This window comes from Bos javanicus, chromosome 2 (genome assembly GCF_032452875.1).
Source record: "Bos javanicus breed banteng chromosome 2, ARS-OSU_banteng_1.0, whole genome shotgun sequence".
Classification (NCBI taxonomy): Eukaryota; Metazoa; Chordata; class Mammalia; order Artiodactyla; family Bovidae; genus Bos; species Bos javanicus.
In genome coordinates this window covers 35,935,408-35,948,735 of record NC_083869.1, presented here as the reverse complement: position 1 = coordinate 35,948,735, position 13,328 = coordinate 35,935,408, and the positions used below count along the sequence as shown (strand labels likewise).

Genomic DNA, 13,328 nt, shown 5'->3' with positions numbered 1-13,328 from the left:
TATGAATGTGAGAGTTGGACTATAAAGAAAGCTGAGCGCCAAAGAATTGAGGCTTTTGAACTGTGGTGTTGGAGAAGACTCTTGAGAGTCGCTTGGACTGCAAGAAGATGCAACCAGTCCATTCTAAGGGAGATCAGTCCTGAATATTCATTGGAAGGACTGATGCTGAAGCTGAAACTCCAATACTTTGGCCACCTGATTTGAAAAACTGACTCATTTGAAAAGACCCTGATGCTGGGAAAGACTGAAGGTAGGAGGAGAAGAGGATGACAGAGGATGAGATGGTTGGATGGCATCACTGACTCAATGGACATGAGTTTGAGTAAGCTCTGGGATTTGGTGATGGACAGGGAGGCCTGGTGTGCTACAGTCTATGGGGTTGCAAAGAGTCCGACACGACTGAGCGACTGAACTGAACTGAAGAGTTATGAAGCACTGTCGGACCAGGACTTGCTGGAAATAGAAGTGATGGCACTGGACGATGATGTCTTTGTCTTTTGGTTTCTTTCTTGTTACCAGCCTCAAGAGCTGTTTGCCTGATTCAGTGCTACAGAAGAGGAGAGAAGTTGGCAAGGCTATAGTAATCTAGCCTGTGATGAGCTAGGGATGCAAAACCCTACTTCTTAGAATCTAGCCTTGAACTACTTTATAAAATTGAGGGTGGGCTAGGAGGAAGGAGAACAAGAGATTATCTGTGAGGCCAGCACAGGAAAAGAAAACAAGTATGTGGGGAGCTAGTCTCAGGAGTGAGGAGTGAGCAGGGCCCCCAAGGCTTAACCCAGCGAGAAGCTCTAGCGCCCACAAGTCCCACTTCCACAAATCCCTGCCCCTTGTGACTTTACAAGCCATACCTCCCTCCTCTTCTTAAAACCAGTCCCCAGTCCAGTAAGCTCAAAAGCCCTGTTGAGGGACTACGGGGAGCTCCAGTCTTCCCACTGCCCCTCAGGTGAATTAAGAAAAACTTCTCACTACCCGCAAAAGGGGGCAAAGGGGGGGGTACTCGGAGTTCCAACCCTGAATACTTACCCTCCTCCTCCAGGAAACATTGTTCCTTATGATGATTTGGTTCTATGCATGAGTGCATGCATGCTAAAGTTGCTTCAGTTGGCGTCAGACTCTGTGCAACCCTATGGGTTGCATTCTGCCAGGCTATCTGTCCATGGGATTCTCCAGGAAAGAACACTGGAGTGAGTTGCCATATCCTTCCCAGGGAAGCTTGGCAGGTGGGTTCTTGACCACTAGCACCACCTGGGAAGCACATGTGGTAGGACCAATAATAACAACTATATGTGAACTATAAAGTGGGCTACTTTCACAGGCCCATATGGGTTGGCTGGGAACCCTTTAATGAAAGATAACAATTTATATATGAAATATACTAGATGAATTTCAAGTACTAAGTGATATGTGAACTTTTTGGAACAAAACTTATTGGAAACACAATTCATTTTTAAGATAAGCTATACCCAATCACAGAAAAATCACATAGCATTCTAAAAAATACCATTTGCCTAGCAATAGAATTTCTGTTAGAGAAGTTTCTCTTCTAGCCAGTTCTTTTTGTGTGTTGCTGTTGTTGTTAATAAAAGTATGCAAATAATCATGTAGAATAAAGCCCAAGAACTGATTGAGACAAGGAACTTTTTTTCTTAAGGCTTCCATTTTTTAAACAATGAAATTAATCAAAGTTGTGCTCTGTAGGTGGCAGAGGGGACTTTGGGAGTATTTCAGTTAAAGACCTGAAAATAAATACTGGCAAATTTTCCTTTCTATAAATGTCTGCATTTGTCAAAAGCCTGTTTGGTACTGAATGTAAATTACTGCTGAGAAGACAAAGGTAAAGTTGGTGGTATTACAAATTTCTGATATGATGTACTTCTCCTTGTAACCAAATATTTTATGAGACTTTATTTCAAACTGTGAAAATATTTCACTGTTATTCCACATACGAAGAAGGCTTTAGAGGTTTTTCAGCACAAATATTCTCTTAATTACAACTCTCAAAATTACCATGTTTAAAAAGTGTTAAATGGGGGGAATAGTATATTGTCATTTAAGGAGCTTAAGTACAATAGAAATGTAGGTTTATGATCTAAAATTCTTTTTTGGCAATTTTGATTTCCCTCCCAAAAAACTCAAGTTCAGAAAAAGCATAGAATTCTATGATGTATCCATCGAACTATGTCCATTCCAATTAGTAATTTTCAACTTATAAAAAACAAAATCAGTATCCTATAAAGTAGATCTACCCACTTGGGAGAGCTGGGAAGATGATGTATTTTTTCTTCAAGACTGGTAAAAATTATTCATGATATCTATGAAATAATCTTGTTTTGTTGCACAAAAACTCTTCCTGAAATCATCTTTTTTTTTTTTCCTCGACCCAGTAGCCCAATAGCACGTGTTGTTCAAAGGGTAGTCCGAAGGGTGGGCTCAGTGTCCCACACTGAGGCCAGAGGATAATATGACTCCTGAAGGACTCAGACCCACTGCAAAGCTCATTTAAAAAATTAAAGCTAGAAAATGATGAAATAAAGAGAATAAAAAAACTATAATCTTAAAAGATCAGGAATAATTTAAAAATCTGTTATTTTCTGAAGAAATGTCAACTCACACTAAACACATTATCACCATGTAGATTGCAGGCACACAATGACGCCTAACAACTCCAAACAACACTAACAAATTAGAAGAAATAAACATCACTTCAAATGATAAAAGTAAAAGAATAAAAGTAAAATTTCCATATCACAATTATGTCATCATTTAAGGATTACATTTCCAGCCTGTCTCAACCCTAATAGGTGGGCTTAATAGTATATTCGTAAGCATAAAACTGGAAACATAATAATGTAAAATAAGGTAATTGAATATGAAACTTTGAGGAGAAGGAGTTAAGATAAAGTATGAAAAAGTGATATTCTTTAAAACTCTAAGTAGTCATAAGAGGATTACAGAGCAGAAAATAGAAAAAAAAAATGGTGATTATCAATTTAAGAAATTTTCATTCATTAATCTAAAGCCCATTTCGCTATAAAATTCCCAGGTTTGTTGTAGCTTTTTTAACCACTTTACCTTTTCTCACAATACACATGACAGTTTTTAATCCCACATGTGGATCAGAGAGCCTTCCTGTCACTCAGACCCTTGGTTGGTATGCTGTCTTCCCAGGTGAACTATTTTGAAAATATTCTTTGCTTATGTCTTAAATGTGTCTATTCTGTCTTTGCTGGCAGCTGGACAGCAGGGACCAGATATGATACTCCCTTACCTTTCCCAGTACCCAAAGCAGACAATGGTGCTCTAGGGTGACTAAGGAAATACAATCACTTCGTTAGTATTATAACCCTTCAAGAGCCTAAGCAATTTCCCACAAACACCAGCTTCAAATTTAGCCTAATTCCAGAATAGAGCCATTGCAGGCAATCATCCACAAGACGTTGATTTTGTGTGTTTACAGTGAAAATGTTAGTCGATCAGTCATGTCCGACTCTTTGCAACCCCATGGACTATAGTCCACCAGGTTCCTCTACCCATGGCATTCTCCAGGCAAGCATACAGAAGTGGGTAGTCATTCCCTTCTCCAGAGGATCTTCCCAATCCAGGGATTGAACCCGAGTCTCCCACATTGTAGGCAGATTCTTTACCATCTGAGCCACCTGGAAAGCCACAGTACCAGATTTACAGGCAAGTTAATTGTTCATATTAGCATCTAATCTCTCTTTTAGAATCTAGCTTTTCACATACATCATCCAGAAGACTGTTCTCCCTCCTCTAAAATGGCAAATGCATGCATTTAAGAATTAGCTAGAAGACAATATACGGAGAGCAAGAATGTTCAGTTTTAGACTGAACAGTTTCTCCTCTTGGAGGTCTAGATGTTGATTTTTGTCCCCCTTTTCTTTCTCACCATCTTTGATACACTTTTTTTCCAATGCTTGTTTGAAAATGTTAAATATTCATATAATTATGTTAAGGAGACTAGGTGCATTAAGCAAAAATAAGGAATTCAATTATGTAAGATACATGTTTAGCTTGCTAGCTTGGCTGTCAGCATTCTATCTCTTTACACCTTCCCCCACATATCTACCTGATTAAGAAATGACTTAGTTTCTGTTCTCAAATCTGTGTGTGTGTGCTCAAATCTGCATGTGTGTTTGACACATACACTCTATAAGAAGGCATTTTGCTGTGTATCATCGGACCAAACTCTGGGTGGTAAATGTTTGTATCATCCAACTGCTGCTTCTCCCAAGGCACAAGGTTTTACCACTTACTTGTTAAAACGATACAGCAGAGAAATCAGGACATTTACATTCATTCCACATAAAATCCCCAAGCCCAATGCTCAATTTTGAATATGCAGCATAATTGTGTACCAAATATTATGGCACTGAATTTAAATCACTGACATATCATTACTACATTTTCTTTAAGTAATGTTACATTGAATAAAACACCTCCACTTAAGAACAATTGAGTATGTTCCTGTTTATTCCTATAATATCCCAATGAATGTAATAAAAAACTAGGTAGCTAAATGTCATATTTAGGGTAATACACTTAGTAACACAGATAATTATAATTCTGAACAACTTGAGGCTAGTTTATATTTTAGTTATTATTCATTAAATGAATAAATGTTTTTACCACATCTGAAATATACTGGGAAAAAAAAAGGATTTTCTTGAAAATTAAGCAGAAAAAGTTTGAATTGTGTTGGTAGGGGCCAGTTGTAAGAGGCAAATACATGCTGAGTAACCAATTCATCACATGTAACATTTCCCTCTTTGATATAACACAATGAGGTCTTTTTTTCTGGTGCCATAGTCTTTAATAAAGACTGTAAAAAAAAAAAAAAAAGGTACTTTGATTTCATAAATTAAGCATGGACCAATTGATATGTAATTCATCTTAGTGATCTTCATAAAATGAAAGTTTTCATTACAGGAACAAGATAAATTAAAATTCAAATCAAACTATATTGAGATTTCATTAGAAAATTAGGCTGGGTTATTATATTTGTAAATTTTGGTCTATAATTTTTTTCTGATCTAAGAAAATTTTGCATGTACTTATTCAGAATATAATAGTAACAAGCATTTACTTAGCACCTAGTGTTCTGCAAATCAAATAAGAAATACGGACAGCTGATAGCCTTTGAAAAGAGATTCAATGTAGGATAAGGAGACCACGCTAGGGGAAAATAAACTTTAGGGGACTGAGAATCCAATAAAAAGCAAACTAGACAAGAAATCCCTCATTTTTAAAAAAATGAATGATATTTAGGTGTCCATATCATTTTAACTTCCATTCTAGAATCTTCCTCACATAGTTTTTATTGGTTAAGAAGATATAGGGGAAAAAAGGAATTTTCATTTCTAGCAAATCCTTCTTTAGTAAAAAGAAAGGGGAAAAGGTCCTGCTGTCTAGCGTAAAGACCTAGAACTTAAAATTTCAGTCTTCATTAAGTAAGCTGGGGTAATTAATAGTTCCAAGAAACTATTAAGCAAAACACAAAGACTAAGCAACATATCAAAAAGCTTAAAACTTTTTGTCATGAAAGTGTATTACATGGGAATTGCCATATTTTAATTTAAATCTGAAGCCAAGATCACCATATATGTAAAGTATATCTGGTTATACTGATACTAAATAATTGATTGCTTTCCTCCTTTTCTTCACTTATCTTTTCCCTGTTCCATTCTAATAGTGTAAGATTTGGCTTCCAACATATAAAAAATAATAGATATTATGGCAATTTAAAAGAAATGGCTATCCAAGGGGAAGGATCCTATAATATTACATTATAATGCATCTTCATTTTAGCATTTCCATGACCCTGAGTCTTCCAACACTACTTCCAGATAGCCACAATATCTCAGCCACTTATGAAAAGAAAGTATATTCTTCATATAAAATATTGTATTAATGTGTTGATGCATTTAAACAAACTTTATTCATTCCCCAAACACAGTTACTTCTCAGGACACAAAGCACCCCAAGTCTTAATATCATGCCACTGTACCTCCAATCCACCTTAATATACTCAGTAGTTCCATGTATCAAATCATGACCCCTAATTCCTAAAGAAACAGACTGATACAATATTCATGTGGTTACAACTAAGGAAAAATTAAAGAATTCAACAAAGCATTAATGTACCCAAAAATTCAATTCAGAAAAAGCTTTTTTCCTAGTAGTTTCATTAATAGAATACCAAATTATGTTGCTCAATATTTTTCAGATTTTTAGGCTAGGTTCAGGTATCTTCTCTGGCATACACCTACACAAAAATAGTTTTAAAACAAACATTTGTTTTAGAAAAAAACATTTTTCTAGTGTAGATCATTTCTTACACAAAACAATCTATGAATAAAGATCACAAATGAGTCAAATTGCTTGTAGATGGTACAAAATATCAACTAACCATTAAAGAACGTTTTGTACTTCCCTTTCTTCAAAAGAACTAGAATAAGTATTTCAATTCCCATAAATATTTGTATACATATATTGGTAGTAATATACATCATGGTATTTTTGAAACAAACAGAATTCAAGGGTTTCCTTTACGATAAGTGAAAATGTCTACATACAAAATTTTAATTAAAATATATCAAATTGTCAGAATGTTTCCTGTGTATCTGAAAAGTAGATACCAAATTTAACTTTCAATAATACACAATATCTCTTAATAATTTAGAAAATCCTTCAAAACAATACGTGCTTATACTTATGAAGCTACATCAACCTATAACTTAGAATGGATGTGTCAAGTGATAAAGAGACTCCTGCTGTGATAAGACCATCCTTACAGAGAAATACAAAAAACTCAACAAGCGTGTAAAATCAGGTTACTTGGCAATCTCTGTTACTCTGCACTAAGGTATTATAAAAATTTTGGAGTCCTTCATTTCCACCCCATGTCCAACCCTTCCATAATATCCTCTATTTTACTTTATGTTTATTGCATCTGTATTACTATTCTTTTTCTGTCAAAGCATAACGCACACAAATATGGTCACATGCCGTAACACAGCTCCATAATTTTTTGGTTACTAATTGTTAATAGAATGCAGAAGTAACTAATACGTTTCTATAGAGAAACATTACTAAATAAATTTTTCAAAACAGACTGATTGGATGATTAACATAAGAAAAATTATTTGACATATGATAACTTTTTAAAGTATGGTAACAAAACTGATTTTCAAGTGCCATTTTCATTGGTATCTATTCCTTTTGAGGAAAAGAAATCCCATCCATTTATTCTTTCTCAATTCAAAACAATCACATCCATCTCTTGATCACAAGGCTAAGTCAAATATCACTTGGTAAACAACCACACCATTCTTCAGTTTTTGATATAGCTTCCAAACAGAAGTTTCAAAACAACTCTGTCTAGCAAACACATCACTGTACTTTAAACGGTGATGCTACCTATCCCATATTTCAAGAGGGTTAGAACACAAACACACACAGAGGCAAGGATCATCACTGTAGACCACGGATACTACGTCAGTTTATTAACTCTTCAGGTAGAATAGGTTAACACTTGTTTTTAAACTAACTACAGATCAAATCAGGTCTCTATTTTTTTTAATGATTCACAATACCATGTTACCAAGAAATAGATTAGAAAAGGGAGGGGAAAAAAGGCTATGTGTACTGAATTATGCTTATCTAAAATCTGCATCTAGTCCTTTACATTTTAGGAGATGCCTCTTCTTGAGATAATCAAGACTCTTTACAACAGGGAATTTAGATTTAATTATCAAACTTTAATACCATGTTATATAGGTCAAGTGAGTATGTCTGTCTTTCTCCGGAAACAAAGAGATTCAGAGTAATAGGATTTCAGATTTCAGAGTAGAAACAGCAAGATATGTTTTGAGACTGTCATTTACTGTAACACAAATCAATATTAAATGCTTTATGCAGGAAGCACACTTTCAGAAAATGGGCCCTAAAGCTTTCTGGGATCCGACCCTAATTACTAGAGCAGGCTCTTGCCGTTTGTCTCTCTCTTCAATTATTTACGGGGCAAAAAAGAGCCAAATGGCATTGCATTAGCTATATTAAATAGTATGTACTTGGTTTCTAACTTACTAATGGTACATAAAAATTACTAAGGTGAATGTGCCTGTAGAAACACAGTCTTTTTTTCTTCACCTGAGTGTATGGTATTTATTATTCATAAAGTTAAGTGTTGAACAGGCTGTCCTTTAGGTACCCAATGCTGCATAATTTAAACAAATGCATTAAACATATATGATATCTAAAAGGTAGTGCATTGATTACACCTCAAAATTTCTCCGAACAACTTATATTTACAATGTAGTTCACCAAAATATGGGTACCGCCCTCCAGTCCCTGAAAACAAATATAGAGGCTACCACACAAAAATGAGTAATGGGTATCCTTACTGCTACCATCTTGCTGCTTTCTGGCGATTATTGGGGAGGGGGTGAAAATGAGGTCCTTGAGGGCTAAAAAATTTCAGGTCTGTATGCGGAAGAGTGTCATTTTACCTACAGGGACACATGCAGAACGATGATGTAGGTACATAACATGGACCACACACACTGTAAGAAAGAAAGGCTTATCGAAGTTGAATCAGAGATTCTCTGCACCAGGCCTGAATTGCCCTCTGCCAGCAAGCAGGGCATGATAACAACCTTCCAGAGAAAGTTCAGAGGCTGTACCCACACTTGATTCTTTTGTAATCTGGAAGGGCACCAGGAGTCCAGATAGGAGATGCTAACAGCTGACGACATCTTTTGCATCCAACTCTCGCCCTCCCAAACTGGAAAAAAGCTTCCAAAGCAGCGAAACCCTCACTTTTCATGGACCCAATAATTTTTTTAAAATGAGTTCAGAAGGCATCAAATTCTTATAGTAAAAATAAGATAGTTCCACTAACAACGTACCCAGGGTCCCTAGAAAGCCAGGCGCAATTTGTATGACTACATGTCATCTGCTGTGTTACTTAAGTATGTACCAAAGCCACTTCTGAGAAAGCACCACTGAAAATCGATCTGTAGGTAAACATATAAGGTAGCATTTTTCAAAACTAAATACGAAGTCACTTCTTTCTCTGCATCGAAATCTGCCCATTGTCCCTCCTTTGCAGAAGCTACAGGGAAGATTAAAAGGGACATCAATGAACGCTGAGTGAACTTTGGCCACTTTCCTACCCAAAACACCAGCGTAAAAGTAGAAATCAGTAACCAGGTGAAGTGCCACAGCGCACAAAGATCAAGGCGAGGGGCGGGCGCGCAGGGCCGGAGGCGGGGAGGGAAAAGTCCCGTCCCCCGCTGGAGCCCCAGTCATCGCGCGCGCGGGAGACTGAGGGGCGTCCCCGGGGGGCGGGAGGTTCGGCGCCACTCCGAGGGAAGCCGAGAGTTACCGCTCGCCGGGCGAGGCCCAGGAGAAGGGGTCGAAGATCTGCGCCGCCAGCGGGACCCGCGGCCGAGCAGCCTACGCTCGGCGAGGGGCGCCGCTCGGCCCGCGACCCTCCCCGCCTCCCGGGCCAGGAAGGGGCCGGCGGCTCTTTCCTGTCTAGTCTTTCCCCCCGAGGCTTTCTGTAACCCGATCCCCGCACTCAGTTCCGCGGGCAGCAGCCGCCCAGCGCGCCGCCCGGCTGCGCCCAGGCCAGCGCTATAGTTAGCAACCTTCCATCAACTCCACCGGGGGCGGCGGGAGCTCGCCGCTCGCCCCTCCCGGACCCGAGCAGCGTGCGCCCTGGGCGCCCCCCATCCCCGGCGCCCCTTTACCTTCGCTTGAAGATACTGGGGGTAGTAGTAGGTGGCGTACTGAGGGTACATCTGCTGTTTCCACACTTTGCCCATGAAGCTGGAAGGGAGCCTGCCGTGCAGGGTCGCGGGCACTTTGGGGTTTCCAAGTCTCGATCTCTCCTGCCTCTCCCTTTCCGGCGGCGGCGGCGGCGGCGGCTGCCGCTGCTCCACCTCCCAGCCCGGACCAGACGTCCTCCTCCTCCTTCTCCTCCTCCTCCTCCTTCTTCTCCTCCCAGACACAGAGAAAGAGACTGCAGAGCGCAGAGGGCACCCCGGACAGGGCGCTCCCAAGGAGTTGCCTCCCGGAGCCCGACTGCTCCGGGGCTGCCAAGGGCTGGCGCGCTGGCCGCGCTCCGCTCTGGCGAGCAGGCTGAGCGGGGCCGGGAGGTGATCAATACAAGTGGAAAGTGCTGCGGCGGCGGCGGCAGCGGCGGCAGCGCTCGGTGCCAGGCGGCATCTGGGGTGGGTGCGCCCGATTGGGAGAGGGGAGAGGGGCTGGCGTGCCGAGGCCGTGGGGGAAGGGCGGCGGGGGCGGGGCTTGGGCGCCGCGGATCCGGGACCCGCTGGAGGTGAGGGCTGAGTTTTAACCACTCCTCACCTCCCGGGCTCCGCGTAGGACGGACCGAAACCTTAGGAGCCCGGATCGCTTTGTGTTGGGGGTGGAGTGTGGGGGTAGACTGGAGGGACCCAGCTTAAGAACTGCGGAGTGGACACCTTGTTTGCTTTCATGAGTTTTATCTCCTTTAGGAGAGGGGAGGGGAGGAAAGGGGAGAAAGAGGAAGAAATCTGATTAATCTCTCACTTACCCCCACCCAGTGATTTTTTTTTCCCCACAAGAGAAGAAAAATGATTTAGTGCCCAACCACAAAGCTGCAGTGGGGACACCTGGGTTCGGTTCCCCCATCCCCCCTCCCAGGCCTAATTTTCTAGTTGACCTTGGGAGGGTTAGTGTCCTTCGGTTTGGTTTTCCCAGATGTGAGAGGTGAAACCCTGCCCTCTGCACAGGAGGAGGCAAAACGCGCGGGGGGTTGGGGGAGCGGGGGGTTCGCGCGCGCGAGTACACACACACACACACACACACACACACACATACACACACACACCGTCACACCAATATACAGATCCTTCTGAGGGGGAGATGTCGCAAAGAGGCAGAATGTTATCATTAGAGGACACAATATAGACATCAGCTTTTCTCTGCCTGTTTCTAATGCTGCCAGACAGTCTGTCAACTCCCACTCAGGAGCAAGGAAACTCCCTGAGTTTGGAATATTTTAAGGCCATTTTGAAAGTCACGCTGGCATATTGTTGCAGTGTGCTTCGGTGACATATTAAAATCAATCTCTCCTTTTCTGCCTCTCCATCTCCTGATTGTCACAGCTCCAAACAGCCCCAGACAGCCGTGGTTCAGTGCACTACGTAACTGGATACAATTTAATGGAGTTAATTGGTCCCTGAAGCTCCCTGTAGAAGACTTTTTACATTCTAGCTCAACAAGAGATAATACCAAAATGTACAAATAGGATAAGTAAGAAAGCACGTTCAAGTTGAAGTTGTTGCTCATCTAATAAAGGGTAATGAAAAATTAATTTGCTATTAAATAGACCTTGATTACTCTGTTTTGTCATTCTGGATTTCCAAGAGTCTGTTTTCATAATAGCCCAAAGGTAAATCAAGCTGAAATGAAATGCTTGATTTTGTCAAAGTTACATTTTTGTCTGATTACATTTCAAACAGTTTAGTAAGATACTTTAAAAACAATGCAATAGTGAAGTGAAGCCTTTATTATCTTTATAATATCTTTATTATCTTTATATTGTGATTTAGACAAATGTCTACGTTAAACATTTTGAAAAAAACAATATAAGTTCATATGAGAATATTTTGGATATGCCAGGAGGCAAATCACACTCTCATAAAAAAATAATAATAATAACAGTTAACCCATGTGAAACCCTATAGGGAAACTAGTATTTACTGAGCTTCGGCTGTATGGTGGATTCTGTTGAAGTTAATAACAGTCTGAAGAGTGGGGTAGTTCATTGTCTAGCTAGGGGTTAAAAATAGTTCTTTATACTGTTTCACTGTGGGACCTTTTAATGTATTTGATAAGAGAATGGACATGAACTAACCAGCATTAAGAGCCTAGCAGGACTAGGAATGGTTTAGAGGAGTGACTGAAGGAAGAGAACAGATTAAGAACAGTTTCAGGGGTTCTAGGCATCAGTTGATAAACGAAATGACCAAACTTAGACTGCTCTACTTTTTTCTGGATGATGAAAATTCAGTCTGTTTTACAGAGCCCAGCAGTACACCCACAATTATGTAGACACTTGATTTATGACTGTGTTAGTATTGCAGAGCAGTGGAGAAAGAATGAGCTTTTCAATAAATGGTTTTGGGTCAATTGGCTGTCCATATGGAAAAATGAAATTGGAGTCCTGTTTCACAAAAGGAGAAGAAAGAAGTTTAAGTGAATTAAAGGCCTAGATGTAAAAAAAAAAAAAAAACTGTAAAGCTGTTAGAAGACAATATAGAAAATATCTTTATCACATTGAAGTAGGGAATATTTCTTTAATAAGGTAACCAAGACTGCAAAATTGATCAGTTTGACTATATTGATTAAAATTCAAAAATGATTAAATTTGATTCATCAATGGATTCTATAAAGAAAGTGAAAATGCAAGCCACAAAGTTATTTGCAATCCATATGAACTATAAAAGGCTAACAGGATATATAAAGAACTTTCTGAAATCAGTTTTAAAAAGAGAAACATTAAAATGTGAGCAAAAGAATGAATGTGTCTATTTCATAGAGGAGGAAGCACAAATATCACTATGACACTTGAAGAGATAGTCACGCATGTATGCATGCTAAGTCAATTCAACCGTGTCTGACTCTTTAAGACCCTATGGACTATAGCCCGCAGGCTTCTCTGTCCATGGGATTCTCCAGGCAAGAATAGTGGAATGAATTGCTTACGTCCTCCTCCAGTGTATAATCCCAATCCAGGGATAGAAACCATGTCTCCTGCGGCTCCTGCATTGTAGGTGGATTCTTTACCCCTGAGCCACTGGGTAAGCCAAGTAATAAAGGAAATGCAAATTTAAATAATAAGATACCATTTCACAATCACCAGATTGGCAAAAATTTAAGAACTCTGAAAATATTAAGAGTAGGTAAAGATGTATAAAAGGGGAATATCTCAAGAACAATGCTTACTGGAAGAAATGTAAACTGGTACATCTGCTGCTTTAGAAACCATTTTGACATTTCCCAATTTATTTGCATGTATCATGGATGTGAGAGTTGGACTGTGAAGAAGGCTGAGCGCCGAAGAATTGATGCTTTTGAACTGTGGTGTTGGAGAAGACTCTTGAGAGTCCCTTGGACTGCAAGGAGATCCAACCAGTCCATTCTGAAGATCAGCCCTGGGGTTTCTTTGGAAGGAATGATGCTAAAGCTGAAACTCCAGTACTTTGGCCACCTCATGTGAAGAGTTGACTCACTGGAAAAGACTCTGATGCTGG

At 39.9% G+C, this 13,328-nt stretch overlaps 1 protein-coding gene across 5 annotated transcripts in view; it reads right to left on the bottom strand.

The window, feature by feature from the left end:
* RBMS1 (RNA binding motif single stranded interacting protein 1) overlaps positions 1-10,385 on the bottom strand; it is a 217,956-nt gene extending 207,571 nt beyond the window's left edge. For 3 of the 5 annotated variants that reach the window (XM_061437049.1, XM_061437064.1, XM_061437079.1), the window contains exon 1: positions 9,777-10,275. In XM_061437049.1, coding sequence (XP_061293033.1) covers positions 9,777-9,851 — 75 coding nt within the window. In that variant the 5' untranslated portion in view covers positions 9,852-10,275. Of the gene's footprint in view, positions 1-9,776 lie in introns of all 5 variants that reach the window. The other 2 variants (XM_061437086.1, XM_061437005.1) reach the window with 2 other exon arrangements.
* Between the last annotated feature and the right edge of the window lie 2,943 nt (positions 10,386-13,328).